Source organism: Taudactylus pleione, unplaced genomic scaffold (assembly GCF_031769625.1).
Source record: "Taudactylus pleione unplaced genomic scaffold, aTauple2 ptg000021l, whole genome shotgun sequence".
Taxonomy (NCBI): Eukaryota; Metazoa; Chordata; class Amphibia; order Anura; family Myobatrachidae; genus Taudactylus; species Taudactylus pleione.
In genome coordinates, this window is record NW_028284423.1 from 3,405,396 (window position 1) to 3,426,880 (window position 21,485).

The 21,485-nt window shown below is 42.8% G+C and overlaps 1 protein-coding gene across 2 annotated transcripts in view; it reads left to right on the forward strand.

The window, feature by feature from the left end:
* Positions 1-21,485, forward strand: part of LRBA (LPS responsive beige-like anchor protein) — a 626,758-nt gene that overhangs the window by 199,063 nt on the left and 406,210 nt on the right. For both annotated transcript variants that reach the window (XM_088448343.1, XM_088448354.1), the window contains exon 34: positions 6,071-6,135. In XM_088448343.1, coding sequence (XP_088304469.1) covers positions 6,071-6,135 — 65 coding nt within the window. The remainder of the gene's footprint in view (positions 1-6,070; positions 6,136-21,485) is intronic.

Here is a 21,485-nt window from a genome sequence, read left to right on the forward strand (position 1 = left end):
CCACTACCTGATTGAACGATAACGACATCGTTATCATTCAACCGTTTGTCAGTCGGGCGGCTTAATGTCAAAAACGACCAGCGATGCGCTCTCTCGCCCGATCATGCTGGTCAATCTGCAGATAACGACAGATTGGGCATGTTCGGTGATGAGGGAGGGTGCCTGCACTGTATGAATGATCGTTCAGTGTAGGCACAGCACAGATTGTGAAATGACTGCACGATTACAATGTCGTAATCGAGCATTCGTTTCACAGTCTGCTAGTGGATGTGCCCTTTAAGTCTCAACTGAAATTTGTGCACTTAAAGGTGCGTACACACTGGGCGATAAAGTGGACGACTGAACGATAACGATATCGTTATCGTTCAGTCGTCCACTTTATTGTCCATTTTTAAGCCCAAAAAGATGAACGATAACGACAACGCGCGTTCCCGCGGGTCGTTCGTCATCATCGTTCATCAGGCTGACATGCAGGCCAACCTGACGATGTCGTCAGGTTGCTGCATGTCAGGGAATGGGGGAGAGAGCCCGGCGCTGAACGATATCGTTAATGATGTCGTTCAGCGGCTGTGCTCAATGTCATGAACGACATTGAGCACACCCTGCCCGGGGACACACTAGACGATATCGCTCAGGGAGCATATCATCTAGTGTGTATGCACCTTGCGTCTTGAAATGTTGGTCTTGACTTGTAATACTGCTGCAGTAGCTTCTCATATATACCATGATTTTGTATGCTTATGAATTGGCTGTTGTCAGCAAAAAGCAATTCCCATAGATTTTGTGATACGAGTACAGCTGATGAGTACGTTTCTTTTCTTTTTTTTCTGACCCACAAAACCCAGCTTGGTTTTGCAGTTAAAATTATTGCTGCTTTAAAAATACGGGAGGACTTGCAGGAGTTCCTGCAGCGGCTGCAGTTTGTTATCTAATACATAAGCCTCCATGTGTCTGATGCAATTAATTACACAAAACGTCTAACCTTAAATAACTTGGCTGGCCCTAAATCATGCTGGTGACCCTAGAAACTCATCCATTTAGTCAGAGGATTATTCTATAGCTATGGAGCTAGAAGGGTCCTGCAGCGCTTTACAAAGGGATGACCTAAAGCTTGAAAATAGTAGTGTACCTTCTTTATCAGCCATTGTTTTTTCCATTGTCTGAAATGTACATATCTGATTTTACTAATTATAATCTTTTTACTTCTATTTAAAAAAAAATAACCAGATCATTCTCTTGATATTATTTAAAGGTTTTTATTTATATTATGTTGAATGCTATTTATTCTATTTAGTGATCTTTAGTTTAAAGAATTTCAATAACTCATTTAGTGATGTATGCCGTACTTGGATGTGTGAAGAAAAGGGTTATTTTCAGATATAAACAATCAATTTACAAGTCAACAGATAATGGTCAATTATGCAGCAGATGGAGCAATCAATATTATATGTTAATGACAACGAAGGCAATTAATTGAGTTTGCATTCTTGCAAAGATTTATTTACTCTTTATTTTAATACTTCCTTTATTCTCTAACAATATCAGGAAAATATATACGTTTCTGAACACATCACAAATATGTGACCGCGATGTATGTTGGCTATCAGTGTAGTATAGTAGAGTAACATGACCAGATGTATTTTATACAGTCCCCATGTGCCCAGCTTTGCCTATACCATACTGGTTTTTAACTATGGGAGTCTCTAACTCTCCAGCGTTCAGGGTTGTGGCACATTTACATGAACTACAGTAGTTGAAATGGTTAAATTTTTACTGCAATTGGTTCTCCATAGGTATAATTTGCTGTCATATATGGACAGATGTGCCAGTCTCCAACCAGTGCTGTTACTCTAGGCAGATACATACGTACATACATACGCCTGACCATTACATCAAAATACTGTAATGACATTGTTTTCAAATACATATACTTTAATATGGAGTTGGTCCCCCTATTGCAGCTATAACAGCTTCCACTCTTCTTGGAAGGCTTTCCACAAGATTTTGGAGTGTTTCTATGGGTATTTGTGCCCATTCATTCTGTAGAGCATTAATTAAGACAGGCATTGATGGTGGACAAGAAGGCCTGGCTCGCAATCTCCATTCCAGTTCATCCCAAAGGCGCTCGATGGTCAAGGCTCTGTGGAGGCCAGTCAAGTTCTTCCACACCGAACTCATCAAACCATGTCTTTATAATCCTTGCGTTGTGCACTGGGGCACAGTCATATTGGAATAGAAAAGGGCCTTCCCCAAACTGTTGCCACAAAGTTAAAAGCATAGCATTGTCCAAACTGTCTTAGTATGTTGAAGCATTAATATTGCCCTTCACTGGAGATAAGGGGCATAGCCCAAACCCTGAAAAACAGCCCCATACCATTATCCCTCCTCCACCAAACTTCACAGTTGGCACAATTTAGTCAGACAGGTAACGTTCTCCCGGCGTCTGCCACACCAGACTCGCCCATCTGACTGCCAAACAGAGAAGCGTGATTAGTCACTCCACAGAACACGTTTCCACAGTCCAGGGTCAGTGTGCACCACTCCATCAGATGCAATATAATATATATATATATATATATATATATATATATAACATACCACCAACGTTTCGGGACTCTCCCGTCCCTTTGTCAAGGTTATGCTTTTGCCTTGACCAAGGGACGGGAGAGTCCCGAAACGTTGGTGGTATGTGGATACAATGTAACTTAAACTAAAAGACTTTTTCACTAAATCTCCGAGTGCCGCAGCTTGTTTGTGTTGGACATATATATATATATATATATATATATATATATATATATAATGTGTATATGTATAATACACACAGTATGTATACAGAGGCCTGTATTCAATTTGAGGCGAAAAGTCAGACCTTGGACTTTTTGCCATCATCGGAGGTTTTTCCAGGAATAAAGTATCGGGCGTGTGCCCGCTTATCCCCGTATTCAATTTTGGATCCGGCGAAAACGGGTCCAGGCGGAAAGGTAAGTATGGAAAAGTCCTGCCAATTTTCGGGAAATCATCTTGGCACCCCACTAAAGTTGGTCTGACACGAGGGATCACTATGGGTACCCCCGTTTTGGCCTGCGGAAGGTGAGTCGGGTTGTTAAATAGCCGCGGCAGGTGCATAAATGCACCTGTGAAGAAAAGCTTTTTTTTTTTTTAAATAACTATGCCCATCAAATTTGGGGTACATGAAAATGGGTGCAAGCATATTTTTAAGTCCCTAAAGTAATTTCTTAAAATTCTGCAAAAATGCACCTGCTGCATTCTAGAAAACACGCATACATGGGAACCCCCCCTGAATCAATTTCGCTAGTTTAAAACTTTGTTCCCCAATATTATTTTTTTTTTGCCCCCAAAATGAAAGTACGTTTTTTGGATGTCCTGAGGATTTTTTAACATTTCTTTTTACACAGATTACTTTTAGGAGACACTCCCAAGCTGCACCCCTAAACCCCAATTCTGCACTGTTTTTCGCCATGTATTACACGTTGAAAACTTATCTCCGTTTTTTTAATAAAGACTTTTCACACCTGCACTATGGGGATAAGTGAAACGGATGAAAATGACATCGGCGATAAATTATCGCCGATAATGGACTTTTCGCCTCAAATTGAATATGGCCCATAGTGTGTGCAACCTAATTAATATGGTTTTACTAGTGCAGAGCAACAGTTTCATAATTGAATCAAACTTCATATAAATGGTAAGATTTTGGGGCTTATTTAATAACATGACAATATTGTTTTATATGTTGACCATTTAAAACAAAACTACGTTTTGTATAATGGTATGACAATCAGGTAATCGTTATGACAGTTGTGTCATAATCTACTTTTTTTAATGCTTGTGAAACGTATATATACTCGTTAAGTGAATGTGATTCAGTTCAGTAATGTTTGCTGATGTAGCAGAGCAACCATTTACTGCTGGTCTAATGCCTGGGCACCCTAGTTGCTGACTGCATTGGAGAGGCAGAAAAATGCTCTGTTGCTGTATCTTATATTTCAGCAATAGGAGAACTGGAACAGCACATTTTACAGATTATTCAGTAGGTTTTTTTTTTAAGTGTTTTGTTTTATGTATTTAAGAACTATAAAGAGAAACCTTGCTGTCCTTGTACAGCTATCTTGTGGTTTGTGTTCCTGCAATATCTCGGTGGTGTTTCAGGAGCGCTCTATATACAGGACCCCAGGATAAGGTACTGCAGGAAATGTTTGTCAATTAGGCACAATCTGGAATATTGACATAGCTGAATCCACTCTGCAGTCCATCCTTTCTTAAGTGTTGAAATGTGCTTTACAGTTACATGGTTGCATTAGTGGTAGGCCTGAGGCTTTTATAGTGTTTCTCCCCTGTGCCCCTGGGAGACCAATAACCAAGGCTATTATGCGCTTTGTATAGTGCATTGTTTTGTGATTGTTCTAGAAGCCATTGGTTGCATGATGAAATATTGAATTGATTATGGGACAGTGCAAATTGTTTTACATAAACCACAACTGAAATGTACAAAGTTTATTCCATAAACATATTTTTTTGTCCTTTTTATTTCCCTTCTTACATTTTTTGTATTTATAAATAGAGGAGTTAAGTTGGATAAAAATAGTTATAGATCACCTTAGCGCTGAAACAGAGTTGAGCGACGCCCCGTTTGTTGCGTGTTTTTGTTTGAATTCGCACTACATATGCACAGAAGTATGGGAGGTGCAGAGTCCTACATATTCCCATCAGATCTACACTTACCAATAGAGATGAGGAACTGACTGCGTTAAAGCAGGGTGTTCTCTCATAGGCAAAGTCACTGAGAGCATCTTCGTACAAATGTCCCCATGCAGACCAGCACATCTGCCATTGTAGGGTTGGTGTCATGGTGCGTACACACTTTCTGATATTTTAAACGACTGAACAATAACGATATCATTCAGTCGTTCACTATATCGGCCGGTGTGTACACTAAAACAATAACGACCAACCAACGATACACGCTCCCGCAGGTCGTTGGTCATTGTCGTTCATCGCCCAAACATGCAGGCCAACATGACTATATTATCAGGTTGTTGCATGTTCGGGGATAAGGGAGGGTGCCCGCCACTGAACGAGATCGTTCATGATATTGTTCAGTGTGTGTTCTTAATGTCGTTAACTACAAACCCCTGCCGGGGACACACTAGACCAGTGGTCTCCAACCTGTAGCTCGCGAGCTACCGGTAGCTCGCAGGCTTAATCTTGGTAGCTCAGCTAGCTGCAGTACTGCCGAGTCAACTTGGAGGAAGTGACCTCTGATGTGTGCTCCCCCATCGACGCCATGGGTGGAGCCACAGGGAAGCACATCAGGTGATTTCCGCAGCCTTTACAGCAATCACCTGACGTGCTTCCCCGGCGTCTGCAGAACGAGTGACCCCCGCCCAGCCCTGCCACAAAGTCACACAGCAGCCCTGCCTATATATTTTGCTTCTCTACTGCACTTACCTCCTTGGAGCCGGTAATTAACAGTGAAATGCGCCTGTGCTTACATTTACAAACTACAACAATATCACTGTAATAATTAAAAGCATTGTTATTTTCTATGAAACATATTTTTTTTCCCATTTTTATTAAATGACCTTAATTTGTTCGGTCATTTGCCTGATTTTTTTTTTTTTCTACAATTTTAGTAGCTCTTCAGGAGGTTGCATTTTTCTAAAGTAGCTCACACCCCAATTAACGTTGGAGACCACTGCACTAGACGATATCGCTCATGGAGCGAATTGTCTAGTATGTACGCACCTTAAGTCTACTCTGATGATAATAGATCTCCAGATATGTACAACTCTGTATATGGACTAATATGCACTTTTCTTCCTGCACACTCTTCCTAGGAATATTATAGGCACAATTTACTTCCAATTCTGCATATATTTCTATTATCCAATATTACGTTTGACATAGCACATGACTGGAAGCGGAGGAAATCGCAAGGCTACCATCCATATCACAGTCACAGCCAAACCTGTGACTCTAACCTACATTGTAATCAGCTAAAAGCTAAATATATTTACTCATGTTATATCTCTTCTTCACCTTCCAGGAATGGCAGAACTCTATTCAGAAAAATGCTGGCCTTGCGTTCATTGAGTTGGTTAATGAAGGAAGGTAAATGTATTTGTTTTTGTTATCTATTACTGTCTGAAAGATTTGCATGTCTATTATAAGTTGTGTATACATTTTTATTACATATATAGGCATTATATCCTGATTGTACACCCCTCACCCTACCTGTGTGACTGTTTTGTTATTGTTTTATCCATTATTTTTCATTTAACAATACTTACAAAAACCTGGGCTTAAATTTAATTCAATATTTTCATAGTATCACATCATTATAGTCAAGTTGACATGATATGGTAGGGGGTTCTTTTACTTACCCCTCCTTTCTTTTGTGAATTTAATTTCTATGAAAGGATTATGCAGTCAGGTAGAGAATAGATGATGGTAGAGAACGGAGTTTTTTTTTTAATACATGTAAAGGTATGGAAACGTTTTACATACTGTACATCTCCTTAGTTCTTTTTTAGAAGGCCATTTGTATTTCCTTTTCAATCCTCCATGGCAGCCATTACAATGGGAAGCTTTCCTTCTAGTTTAGGTGGAGGCAGGATAGATGAAAACACTCCGAGATGGTCTATAATAGAGATCCTCCTCTTCTCTGACTTGTCCTGTCTGTAGTAATTGGTAAGTCAGATAGGGACCTATTTATCAATAAATATTGGCGGGTGTTTCCGGGGGGTAACAGCAAATATTTAGTATCCCCCAAATGTAGGACGGAGGGACTGCAGCAGGTATCTCCAATATCTGCTGCGATCCCTCTATTCCCGCTGGCAGCCGCCACTCCTATAGATTTCTATAGGGGATGCAATGCTGCCATATTTACCAAGTTCCAGAATGCGATGCATTCCAGAGATTGGCCCCCGCAGATACCACCATCTGTACACACTGACGTGGTCACATGCAGGGACGGGCTCCTTTCGGAGCTCCTGTCCCTGCATTTGATTTTTGTTACATCCAGGCGTATGATTACATCCGGCAATACAATTATGGGAGCTAATATTGCGCCCAGATCGCATTGCAAATGCGACCATTAATTAATGGGCCCCTTAGTGTTTTATTGTCTGCTGTAGTACAATAAAACTGTACAGTGCAATAATGCTGCAAGTTGAGAACTGTGGGAACAGTCTGCTACCTCTGGAAGCCGTTCTGCTTGTGAAAAGTGAGAGCGCACTTTTGTATAAACACTTGTGCTCTGCATGTGCGTTCATACCATATCATTGAAATAAGCCCCTGCAAGGACCAGGTGGCAGAGGGAGGACTCGTAGCATTCCCTGTCCTTGCAAATGAGCTGGTTTGAATTGCTTATGGAAGAAATAGCATCTGTAATAAATTTGGACCCTGTCCCATCCCAAAAGCAGAAAAACACCTGCTCAAGGTTAGCACCTAAGTAATGGGTGTTTTATTTTGTGCACTTCTATACTGGATTGAAAGTGTGCTCTTAATCAGTGCTCTTGTAGAGCCTGTGGAAGGGATTAAGAAAGCCAGCCAGCAGGATATAGCAGCATAAAGTCTAAATAGTTTGTGATAAACCCTTTCTGCTTAACAAAGATGTCTTTTATACAAAATACAGTTCTCTGATTAAGGGAAGGAGTTAACCTTCAGCGCAGTAAAAAAAAATATTTTGCATAAACATTTTCAACATCACATGCAGCACAAATCTTGTGAAAAGGCACCTAATTTCCCAGAGGCTCTACAACCACACTGAAAAATATATTCTGAACTATCACTTTTTCAATAATTGCAATAAACGTAGTACACCCAAAATTTTAGGGTTTACCTTGAGCTGTTGTGTGTTTTGGCTTAGGGCTCAGGCTGATTTGTAGGTTTTTGTGGAATCATTGAACAGTAGATCTGTTTCTTGGCTTGACTTTGGTATACAAATAATGCTGGAAGCACATGCATGTGCAATAGTCTCCTCAGCGTGGAAATTATACATTTTCAAATTTTTTCTATTATATTTTTTTAATTCAATATTCTTTTAATTTTCCCATTTCAAAAAAATAAGACAAATACAATTCTCAGACAACATATGGAATACATACAGCCATGGCCAAAAGTTTTGAGAATGACACAAGTGTTGGTTTTCACAAAGTCTGCTGCTTTTTATGATGGCAATTCACATATACTCCAGAATGTTATGAAGAGTGATCAGATGAATTGCAATTAATTGCTAAGTCCCTCTTTGCCATGACAATTAACTTAATCCCCAAAACAACATTTCCACTGCATTTCAGCCCTGCCACAAAAGGACCGGCTGACGACATGTCAGAGATTCTCTCGTTAACACAGGTGAGAGTGTTGATGACGACAAGGCTGGAGATCACTCTGTCATGCTGATTGAGTTAGAATAAGAGGCTGGAAGCTTTAAAAGGAGGGTGGAGCTTGAAATCATTGTTCTTCCTCTGTTAACCATGGTTACCTGCAAGGAAACACATGCAGTCATCATTGCTTTGCACATAAAGGGCTTCACAGGCAAGGATGTTGCTACTAGTAAGATTGCACCTAAATCAACCATTTATCAGATCATCAAGAACTTCAAAGAGAGAGGTTAAACAGTTGTGAAGAATGCTTCAGGGTGCCCAAGAACGTCCAGCAAGCGTCAGGACCGTCTACTAAAGTTGTTTCAGCTGCTGGATTTGGGCACCACCAGTGCAGAGCTTGCTCAGGAATGGCAGCAGGCAGATGTGAGTGCATCTTCACGCACAGTGAGGCGAAGGAAAATGGCCTGGTGTCAAGAAGGGCAGCCAAGAAGCCACTTCTCTCCAGGAAAAACATCAAGGACAGATTGATATTCTGCAAAAGGTACAGGGATTGGACTGCTGAGGACTGGGGTAAAGTTATTTTCTCTGGTGAATCCCATTTCATATTATTTGGGGCATCTGAAAAAACACTTGTCTGGAGAAGGAAAGGTGAGCGCTACCATCAGTCCTGTGTCATGCCAACAGTAAAGCATCCTGAGACTATTCATGTGTGGGGTTGCTTCTCAGCCAAGGGAGTGGGCTCGCTCACAATTTTGCCTAAGAACACAGCCATGAATAAAGATTGGTACCAAAACATCTTTTCTCCCAACCATCCAAGAACAGTTTGGTGATGAACAATGCCTTTTCCAGCATGATGGAGCACCTTGCCATAAGGCAAAAGTGATGACTTTTGACTTTGAGATTTTTTCTGTATACTGTCCTCTCCAATCTCTCTCAAATCTTTTGCCGGTCTTATTCATTCAGTATTGTCTTCATTTTATTTATTTAATTGAACTACATTGTATTAAATTTGTGAGGAGTTTCTCACATCCTATATAAAAGTTACAATTTTAAATTTTTATCATACAGATAAATACAAGCGCGTCTATACATATGCTAAAATCCTACGGATTGGATACAATTAGGCTGCTATATCGTACAGTGTATGGACATGATTTCGGATAGTGTGCGCACCTGTGGGGGTCGTACATCACAGCCCCAGATCTTACTGCAGGTTTAGTCGATCTGGGGATGCGACGTGCGATCCCATGCAGCTCTGTGGGGGAGAGGGGGAGCCAGCATATCGGGAGGTCGGCCACCCGATCGCACAGTGTGTGGTGATCGCCCGATATGTCGGACGTCGGATTTCCTGTCGCATCACATGGTACATATCGCCCCGTGTATGGCCAGCTTAAGAGACAGGAAGAAGACACTGGTTAAGAGAATGAGCACTGTTATTTAGCATACCAGTGAGTGTTTTTAAAACTGTCTCTACCCATCCAGAATGCCCTTGTGCTATTGTATTTCATTGAGTATTAGAGGATAAAGCTTTTATTCCTTATTATTTATTCCATCAGAAGAATTGCTCTATATTATGGACAATTGTGTCAAAGCCAGACAATTTTGCATGGAGTCTGTGAATTCTGTCTTCAGAACTATTATCAAAGGAAATTTTCTAGCACAATAGATGTAAAAATGCTTATTTTCATGTTCCGGTGGCAGTACAGCACAAGTTATTGAATTATGCACCAACACTTCCAATTCATTGGTCTGCCTTTTTTTTTTAGCAACATGTCCAAGAACCTTTACAAAAGTGGTGGTGAAGTTAACAGAAAATATGGTCAAGATATGGCTCCTTTTAAATGATAAAATGGTAATAGGTCGAAACATGGAGTCAGTGCCAAGACAATGAGAATTGGACAAAAAGTCAACTGGTCCCATTATAACAGCAAATAAAATTTCTGGCTGAACAAGATGTTCCAAGTACACTATTCGAAGACATCAACTACAGATCCATCAGCAGACAACGTTAAGGAAAAGGCTTCAACTGTTTAAGAATGTTTGCCTTTACTTTAGGTCTGGTCTCGTGAACAAGTTGGCACATGCAGTCTTCATCTGGAATGACTGATCATGTGGGACCACAATTAGGCATCTCCTGGCACACAACATCAGATTATCAAGACCCACCAAGAGGTCTCTCTCATTGTGCCAAAATTAGACATATTGAATGTCACTCTTCTTTGCAGAATGGCTTACACTAAGTATAGATATGGAAGCTGCATAAAAAAGAGGCTTAAGCTGGGGTACACACGGACAGATACATTGGACGATCAATTGATCGGCCAATGTATCTGCTGCCCGTCGGTCAGTGTGTACCCGCGATATGTCGGTGAACATCGGCGTTCACCGACATACCGCATTGGCTGTGCTGCACAGCCGATGGACAGATATGTCTGCAGACATATCTGTCCATCGGCAGGTGTGTACGAGCGGTCTGCAGACTGTCCGTACATACAGCGGCAGCCGCGAGGAAGGGGGCGGGACATGTACCCCGCCGGGACCCGCCCCCTGGTCGCCGAGTCCCGCAGATGATGGCCGTTCAGTGTGTATGAACAACCATCATCTGCAGATATATCTGCAGATCACTCGATCTGCAGATATATCTGTCGGGTGTGTACCCACCTTTACAAATGCAGATAGTTCTGAGCAGATCCTCCTTCTTGAGTGAGTAGTTGGCAAACTGGGACCTTTCGGTGCTTGATAACTTGTGATAATTGGTACCTTTTGAAATACATCCTAAAAAGAACAAATCTAACACTGGGGGAAATATTGGGCAAACAAATACCTTGAGAAACACAAAAGGAGACCTCAATGAGAGAGGAATTCAGGAAGTATGTTTATTGGACCACGGGGATGGGTAGATGTTCAGAGACTGGGAACTTTTTTTTTTTGGATAAAGTATTCTTTATTAAAGAATTTTTTCAGTTTTAAACACATACAAAATAAACAAAAAGAACATTCCACATTCAGTGTTCCTGAGCAACAAATAATATAAAATAAAATTGGGAAATCATGTTATAAACCAAAATGAAATCAACCATATAAATTCTAGCTATAGCTAAGTCAGAGGGAGTGCATATCTCGACTCTACCCATCTTGTCCAAATACGGTTAAATTCATCTAGTCCAAATACGGTTAAATTTAGACTCTGCTTTACGGACAAGGTATAAATATTGCTCATGTTCCAGAGTAGCATTAACCAAAGAAACCCACTTCTGAAATTCAGGCCCACTAGGAGCCAACTATGATCGGGCCAAACAGACTTTTGCCAGAGCACATAAATTAATCGCATATTGAGTGCTACAATGGTCCAGCTCATCATCTTCTCTAGCCCCCAAAGTACAGAATTTAGGCACTGTACTGTAATGGGAATACTGGTGTGAGACATAGTAGCCCTTACCTTAATCCAAAAAACCTGAACCACTGAACATTCCCACAATAAATGCTAAATGTGCCCTGAATAATACCACATTTTAGGACAGAGATTAGACTGTGTACCTCCAAAACGTACTAATCTCACAGGGGTTAAATATACTCTGTGTAAAATAAATAATTGTATCCACTGAAAATGTATAGATGCAGTAGCCTTGCATGGAAACCCTAAAACTGATTCCCACTGCTCATCACTGAAAACACCTACTTCAGATTCCCAACCACTACGCAGTTTGGCTAAACCATCCCCATGATGCGATGACATCCTATAAGAATATACAATTGACACTGACTGCCGAGGACCTAAAGATAACACAAATTCTTTTACTGGAGAATTGGAAATAGAAGGAGGAACATCCTGAAATTGGGCAGTTAGGGCATGTCTGAGTTGCAAAAACCTATAGAAATATGTAGCCGGAAGATTAAATTCTTCCTTCAGTTGAGTAAAAGACTTCAAAACACCATTTGAAATATAACTGTCCCACTGTACCGATACCTCTTTTATCCCAAACCTGTCTAACAGAAAGAGTGTCCAATTCAGAGAAACGACACTAACACCACAAGGGGGGGTCCGGATCAATGTCATCAAACTGGATTAGTGCATGTACCTCTCGCCATATATTAATTGCTTGAACAAGTAGGGGAGGACTACTCCTGGAAATCTTACCACTTAGCAAGGTCTGCATTGGGGTATGTCCCGGCATTGCCCGTGACACAGAGAGTAAGTAAGGAGTCAGCATGGCGGTCGTGCAACCAAGACCGAACATGAGCCAACTGTGCAGCATAGTAGTAGAATTGAAATTTTGAAAGGGCCATACCACCATTCACCCTGGATCCAGTGAGAACATCAATTTTCAATCGAGGCCTCTTACCTGCCCAAATAAGCAAAGAAAGCATACTATTTAATTGCCGAAATATAGATGCAGGAATATATACTGGGGACTGTTGCAATATATAGAGAAATTTGGGTTGCAACACCATTTTTATCAGGTTCACTGTGCCCATAATTGTAAGATGAAGCTTAGTCCAAGAACCAATCTTTAAATTCAAATCTATAAAATCTCCTGTTTGATTAGATATCCAGACCCCAAAATATTTAAATCTAGAAACCCAACAAAGAGGCATAGGCATCTCAGGAGCAACAGGAGGAGCACCCTCAATGGTAATATAAAAGATTTACCCCAATTAGTAACGAGGTCTGAATAGCCGCTAAACTCTGCAAATATTTTGAAAAACGCAGGCATGGCTTTCCTATAATCTTTAAGGAACAAAAGTAAATCATCTGTGTATAAAGCTATTGTATGAACTCTAGTACCCAGCTGCAATCCCACAACATCAGAGTGAGCCCACAGAATACATGCCAGTGGTTCTATTGCTAGGGCAAAAAGGGCAGGGGATAATGGACAACCCTGTCTCGTACCACGAAATAATGAAAATGGAGGGGAAATAAAACCGTGAACAGATATTCTAGCATTGGGTCTATCATATACAAGTTGTACCCATTTGAGGAAGACAGGCCCCACCCCCATACACCGTATAACCTCGCACAAATAGGGCCATTTGACCGAGTCAAAAGCCTTTGCCGCAACGACTGAAGCTGCTTCCTGGTCGTGAGATGCCTGCAAATGAGTGTAAAGACGTCTAATGTTTATTGAGGTAGATTGACCCGGCATGAAACCGGTTTGATCCGGATGCACTATAAAGGCAATAACCTGGTTAAGTCTCAGAGACAATATTTTTGCAAGTATTTTGGCATCGTTATTGATCAGTGATATTGGTCTATAGGCATCAGGGAATCTAGGATCCTTCCCAGGCTTTGGCAAGACAATAATAACAGCCTCCGACATAAAGGATGGAAATACACCTTCCTCATACAAATCATTAAATAACTGAAACAATCTAGGAGTAAATAACCCAGCATGTTTTTTATATAATTCAATTGGTATGCCGTCATTACCTGGGGCTTTGCCACCAGGGAAGGACTTGATAGCAACCTCTATCTCTTCCAGGATGAATGGGGCATCAAGAAAGGCTTGGGCCTCAGGCGACAAGGAAGGTAAGCTAATATTAGCCACATAAGACTGCAGTTCGGCCATGGAACAGGACAACCTAGTACTATGTATGTCCTTATAGAAAGTAAAGAAAAGGTCTGCTATATCCGGAGTAGAATTAACAACCGTACCATCAGGACGCACAAGCTCAGCAACGATCGGAGATGGACGATCAGCGTGTACTAGGTGTGCTAGAGAACTCCCTGTCCTATCTGCATTCACATAGATTTAAATAATAGACTATGCATATTCCTATCGGAGATATGAGCTGTCCACGCAGACTGAGCTGCCAACCAATGGATCCTAGACGTATCCAATTTGTCCCTCAAATAGACCAGTTCCAATTGACGTGACTCTGATTCAAGTTCGGCTTCTGTCCTTCTATAAAACAGCTTCAGCTCAGCAACACACTTAATCCGAGTACCTCGCATATATGCCTTAAAGGAGTCCCACACAACTACCGCTGAGGCAGAGCCAATATTATCCGCAAAATACCCATCCCACAAAGCCTCTAATTCAGAACCAGCTTTCATTTGAATAAGCCAGAAGGGATGTAACTTCCAAAATGCTTGACCTCTAGGACTATCTGCCTTCAAGGACATCATGAGGGGAGAATGATCAGACACCCCTCTGGCTTTATAAGTAACATGACATATATTGGGGAGCAGACTGGGGGAAACCAAAGCCAAATCAATTCTCGAAAAAGAATAAGTCGCGGAGAAACATGGGAACTGCTGTAAACCCGAATGTTTAACCCTCCAGGCATCTATCCACCCCAGGCTCTCTCTAAAGCTAGCAAAACCCGATTTCCCTCTAACCAACTGTAAATGAGAGGTAGCGCGCCATTTGTCCATAAAGGGGTCTAGGAGAGTGTTAAAGTTCCCTAAACAAAGTATCGGAGTACCTGGAGATAGAGCCACAAACTCAGCTGCACACTTCAACACCTCATATGAAAAAGGAGGTGGTATATATACAGCTAATATATATAAAGGCATGGAATGTATCTTACAGTCAAGAAACGCATATCTTCCATATGGATCCAACTTAACTGAATTTAACACAAGACAGATTTTTTTTATTACAGTCGGACCCCCCTGGACGATGACGTGTGGGAGGCGTGTTATGCCCAGCCCACCCACGGCCATTTAAGAGAGAGCAGTCTACTATCAACTAAATGGGTCTCTGTTAAACAATATAACGCTGATATTATTTGTCTAAACATCTTCTGTACCAGAGAGCGTTTAACTTTATTATTGATTCCACGGACATTCCATGTAAGAAAATTTACCTTAGCCATAGCACAATGAAGAGCTCATAACTGCAAATTTCACAACATTTCCCCCTCAAACCCAGCATATAGAAACACTGAAAAATAACATCTAATATAACACCAGATCTAAAAATAATAATAAAAAAAACCTCCCAAAACCTCCAGTCCTCCCCTGCCCCCCACCCCAACATCGGCATATATATCCCAAACACCCACAAATTATGAAATTAAACTGATCTCAAACCCACAAGGGAGCAATAGAGTATAGCTTCAACCTTGGCCCTCCAGCTGCTGTGGAACTACACATCCCAGCATGCACTGCCACCTTTTTGATATAACAGCATGCTAAAACTATGGCAGTGCATGCTGGGATGTGTAGTTCCACAGCAGCTGGAGGGCCAAGGTTGAAGACCCCTGGTGCAGCAGCTACCAATGCAAGGGAGCCCCCCGGCAATAAAAAAAAAAACAGGAAAAAAAACAGCGCGATAGACACATAATTAAATCTATACATCACACATCAATATTAGAAAAGCAAAATATAGAATTTTGGTAAATAACTAATATAGAACCTGCATCTTCAAAAAAAACCCACAGAACTATTATATATCAGCAGTGAACATGTAGAAGTTCAGGTTGGAGCTAATTGACTGTTCCCCGAAGCGTAACGATCCAGCCACGCAGCCGCCTCCCGTGGAGTTGAGAAAAATTTAGATTCCCCATCTGCCACAATCCGGAAATTGGGTGGGAATATCATAGCATATGATAAATTAAGGTCTCTGAGTCTACGCTTAATAGGAAGCAATTGAGCTCTATCTTTTTGGACCTCCATTGCATAATCTGGGAAAGTAAAAATCTTCATGCCATTCATAGACAGAGGACCTTTAATGCGTCCCATCCATGACCCTGCATCCCGGTCTTTATAATTTAGCAATTTTGCAATAAAGGTGGGAGGTGGAGCACCAGGCAGAGGGCGGCGAGCAGGAACACGGTGCGCCCTTTCCACAGCAAATTGTAAGGTAATTCCAGCGTAGGCGGCCCTCCATACCAGCAATTTGTTTTGAATAGTGGCCATTTGTTGACTCATAGAAGATACCTTATCTTTCAGGGGACCATCAAATCCTCTAGGTTAGATATGCGAGTTTCCACCTCACTCACCCATTCCCTGACTTGCTGCACATCCTGTCGCAGGAGAGAGAGGTCGCATTGCACCTTTTCAATTTTATCCGAAAGACATTTCTCACTACCCGCAATAGCCTCCAGTACTTGCTGCAGAGTAACCAGAGGTGGGGCCCCAGTACTTGATCCCTGCGACTCACCTGCAGCTTCAGGGTTAGAGGATTCACTTTGTACCAGAGGAGGCGGAGCCCGAGAGGAAGGCTGGCGAGCAAACTTTACCAGCTTAGCTGCTGCGGCAGCAGCCTGCCCAGATATTCCCATGGTAGCAGCACAATCCCGCTGTGCGAATATTTAATTTGTAGACAGGGAGGGGTGAAAAAGGAGCCAGTCACGAGCCACAATATTCTATAATATATTAGTAACACTCAGTCCCACATGCAGGCAGGTAGAGTTGGAAAATAATGAAGCCACTCAGAGACTATAAAGTTATATAATATAGTAGCAGCACTCAGTCCCACACAGAGCCAGGCAGGAACTGTAACAATATAATATGCAGGCAGGGAGGACTGGAGAATCATGAAGCCACTCGGAGACTGTAAAGATATCTAATATAGTAACAGCACTCAGTCCCACACAGAGCCAGGCAGGAACTGTCAACTTAACATGCAGGCAGGGAGGGCTGAAAGAGGAGAAATCCAGTCAAAAACTGTGAAGTTATATATTAGCACAGCACTCAGTCCCAGAGGTAGCCAGGCAGGAGCTGTGGGGAGACACTATATAGGCAGGAATGGCTGTAAGGAGACAGAGCCAGTCAGGGAGTGTAATATCCTACAATATGACAGCACCACACAGGTCTCCAAGCAGGAACTGCAGTGGCACACAGCACTTACACAGCACCCAGAGCAAGACAGCAGTTGTCACCGACAGGCAGGTCAAAATGGAGGATGAAGGGAAGATGGGTGCCGGACAAAAGAAGCCACGCCCACCTCACGATCTCCAGTGAACCGAACAGTCGGGCAGCAGAGGTAAGGCAGGCTAGGTGAAAATAGGGCAGGGCACCCCTGTAGACCACCACTGTCTAAACCCGAGCGTGCGGATGTACAGGCTCCAGCCACGCCCAGGACAACACAGACACAGGCGCTCAGTGTAGAAGGGGAGCAGGATCACAGCAGAGCAGCGGCTCAAAACGGAAGCGGTAGCGCCGACCAGGACCCCGGAACGCTTCCTCAGGTGCCTCGTACTCTTATAGGTCTAATGTGACCTAAATACAGCTGGTCTATTGAGCAGGATTGCAAAATCGGATCTTAAGCCGGGGAGCTCTCCGGACTCACGTCTCACTCCACTGCCACCGTAGCCCCGCCCCCCCCAGAGACTGGGAACTTAGGTGTATTTGGAGTTATCTCCAAGGACTGTAGACTATCCTTTCTTTACCGTTTAAGAGAATTTAATTTCAACTGAGGACCCCCCCAAGTGCACTCAAAGATTACAAAGAGTTCTCTAGGTTGTAGAGTTATTGCTCAGTGGGATAGGCCATCCATTGGCATAGACCAGCAGCCCTGACGAAAAGTACATAATAGCATTGCTCAGGAGCTGCAAGATGTCATTGTTTTAGCTAGCTATAAATGATCCCCCAAGTAATCTTCAACATCAGTCTATGCATAGTTTTGAACATAGGGCCTAATTCAGAACCGCTCGCAAGCTGGTCGATGGCCGGGCAGTGCGTTTGTGTGAGCCTTGGGGCGAGTGAGAAATTCACTCGCTCCGGAGGTCGCTACAAACGGGGCGGCTGTCGATGTTGATAGACAGCTCGCCCCGTTTTGTAGGCGTTCCTGAAGGAACACCTGCCATTTGGGGGCGGCCCTACTGACATCACGAGTGATGTCAGTAGTGAGCTTCCGGCTCTATTAGACCATCACCTGTCCGCTCGCGAAAGCTTAGCGAGCGGCCAGAAGGCTGGTCAAAAAAAAAAGAAAAGGCCCTTTGGACCTGCCAGTTGCCTCCGGCAGCGAGCGGGTCTGAATCAGGGCCATAGACCGTAGGGATCCTGAGAGAGGGTTAAGCAAAAAATATCGGGGTAACTTTTAATTTTATATGAATTTTAAACCACCCAAGCAGTCATTAGTGACAACCAGATCTTGAGAAGAATTTGAGTGTACATTAATAGTGTTAATAAAGTCAGAGTGATTTTGGGATATCTGCATTGCTAGGTATTTGAACTTCCTTAACCTGCTTCACAAGAGGTAAGAAGGGTAGTGAGGTTTGGGGATGCGTAGTCAGTCTAAAATTAAGCAGGTGCACCACATACTTAATCCCAGTAAATTATGTTCCCAGAGAACTGAGCTAACTCATAAAATGGCATCAACAAATTAGATAGACTTCTCAGCATCCCACACATACAGTAAGACCAATTGCTCTTGGAGGGAAGGTTTCATTTAAATATGATTCTCCAGATGGAGTTAAACTTTTCATTTCTTCAGCTCTTATAAGAGTACAGCTATTTATAACTTAATACCTTGGTTATCTGGTGGACCATAAGAAGAATAGACCGTGAAGAGAGCATTTTGTAATCACAGGGCTAGACATGGAAGTTTTTGAGGTGGGTAATGATGAAATAGTGTCATTTATTTCCTCCAAGGTGAAGTCATGCCTCATGAAAATATTGACGGATGTCATCTGACAATTGGGGGAGGTGTTCAATAGTTTATTTATTTTTTTTCATTATACTCACGTGGCATGATGGTAAAATACTGTCCTGTCGTACCTTGAATTTCACTGCAACGTAAATAATAATAAAAAGTTATATAGTATCACTTAATGCTCCATCAGAGAAATGGGTAACGCCATAACCCCCAAATATTATAAATGCTGATGAATTTCAAATTACAAAGTGTAGCATGTCCCTTTTTGCTGCTTGTAGCATCACTCATTTTACTAATAAATATGTAGTTTGGTAGTAACATTTTCAAACCAATATGTTGGGCCTAATTCTGAGTTGGGAGTAAAGCATAAAAGAGCAAGTAACTGTGCACCTTGGTAAAACCATGCTGCACTGCAGGTGGGGCAGGTGTAAAATGTGCTTTATGCTGGGTACACACTGACAGATACATTGGCCGATCAATTGATCGGCCAATGTATCTGCTGCCCGGTGGCCAGTGTGTACCCGCGATATGTCGGTGAACTTCGCCGTTCACCGACATATCGCATTGGCTGTGCTACACAACCGATGGACAGATATGTCTGCAGACATATCTGTCCATTGGCAAGTGTGTACGTGCGGTCTGCAGACCGCCCGTACACACACAGCCGTGAGGAGGGGGTCGGGACACGCCGCCGGGACCCGAGGGCACAAGCAGATGATGTCCATTCAGTGTGTGTGAACGACCATCTGCAGATATATCTGACAGGTGTGTACCCACCCTAAAGGGGGGTATCCACTAGGCGATTTCGTTATCGTGCAATCACTTGCAAATCGCGCATGCATCGGGCATGTTTTGGTTGGAAGCAACTAGCGATGCACGTGCACGCTGGTCGCTTCCGACATCTCTCATCGCCCGTACATGCTGGTCAACCTGACGATCCCGTCAGGTTCAGCATATGCGGGGATGATAGATGTGCCTGGACTGAATGAGTGAACGTTCAGTCTAGGCATCTCACTAGATATACAAACGAGAGCACGATTGCAATGTCGTAATCGTGCTCTCATTTGTATATCTAGTAGTGGATACCCGCCTTTAGAGATTTAGAATTGGGAGTGGCGTGTCCTAACTCATATCTAAACTGCAGTGGAAAAATGTGTCCAGCATGTGTGGGCTATATGCAAAAGCAGCCAGTATTTACCCCCATGCACTAAAATAAAATAACAATGGGCTGAATTCAATTCAGTGCGATGATGAATAGCCGCAGGAGGGAGCTCCCGCAGCTATTCAATACACTGCACTGTTTGCCTTGCCGGGAATTGGTTAAGTCAGAGAATGCTGGTTCTCGCAACTTAACCTGGGTGTTAAAGCGCAGTATCCGGCTTTCTCTGACTAAAGTGCCGGGGCATGGCTATTAGCACCGGGACTACCAGAGGCAGACCTCATGGCCTCAGGCCCCAACCACAGGGTCCCCAGGTACTGTCCAGAACCAGGGATCCTGCAGCAGAGTTTGTGGACGCTCTAGCAGTGAAGTGGGTCTACAAGCTAGCGTATCTTTCCTCTGATCTCCCTCCTCCCAAGGGTCATCAGAAAATTTCAAGCAGGAGGGTGGCACAGTCATACTGATAGCCGCCGCTTGGCCCAGACGTCATTGGTTCACCGACCTTCAGAGTCTCTCCATAGACACTCCATGGCCTCTTCCTCTAAGGCTGGACCTGTTAACACAGGGTCCCTGTCTGCATCCGGACCTTCATAGTCTGTCTTTAACGGCGTGGCTCTTGACTCTTCCATCTTAAGAGCAAAGGTGTTTTACCAGTTCTTTAATTCAGACAATGCTTAGGGCATGGAAATCTTCCTCTACCCGCATTTATTAGAGTTTGGCACTCATATTTTCAATGGTGTAAGCATAGAAAATATGATCCTGACGTTTTTAGGGTCTCCCGAGTGCTTGCTTTTCTTCAGGCTGGGTTAGACTGGGGTCTCCGCCTGGCAACCCTGAAAGTTCAGGCATCTGCACTCTCAGTTTGGTTCTCAGCGAAGGATCGCCCCGCTGCCTGATGTTAAGACATTTTTTCAGGGTGTTCTGAGGGTTCAGCCTCCCTTGTCCCTCCGATGGCTCTGTGGGATTTGTCTTTGGTTCTCAGGTCTCTACAGGCTCCCCCTTTCGAACTCCTGAAATCAGTAGACCTTAAGTGGTTGACAACGAAGACAGTTTTTCTTCTTGCTATCTCCTCTACCCGCAGGGTCTCTGATTTGGCAGGCCTTTCTTGTCGCTCTCCCTTTTTTATTTTTTATCAGGATAGAGCTATTCTTCGTACCAGGGTGGATTACCTTCCTAAGGTTGTATCCCGTTTTGTAGTTCCAGCCTTCCAGTCTTCAGACCTCTCTGTAGGTGAAGCTTCTCTGGATGTTGTACGCATCCTACGTACATTGCCCCAACTCCATTAGGAAATCGGATTCTCTTTTTGTGTTGTATGGCTGTCATAAGTGAGGATGGCCAGCTAACAACAGACTCTGGCCATATGGCTTCGTATGACAGTTTCTCAAGCTTACACACAAACTGATCTCTCTGCTCCAAACACAGTGACAG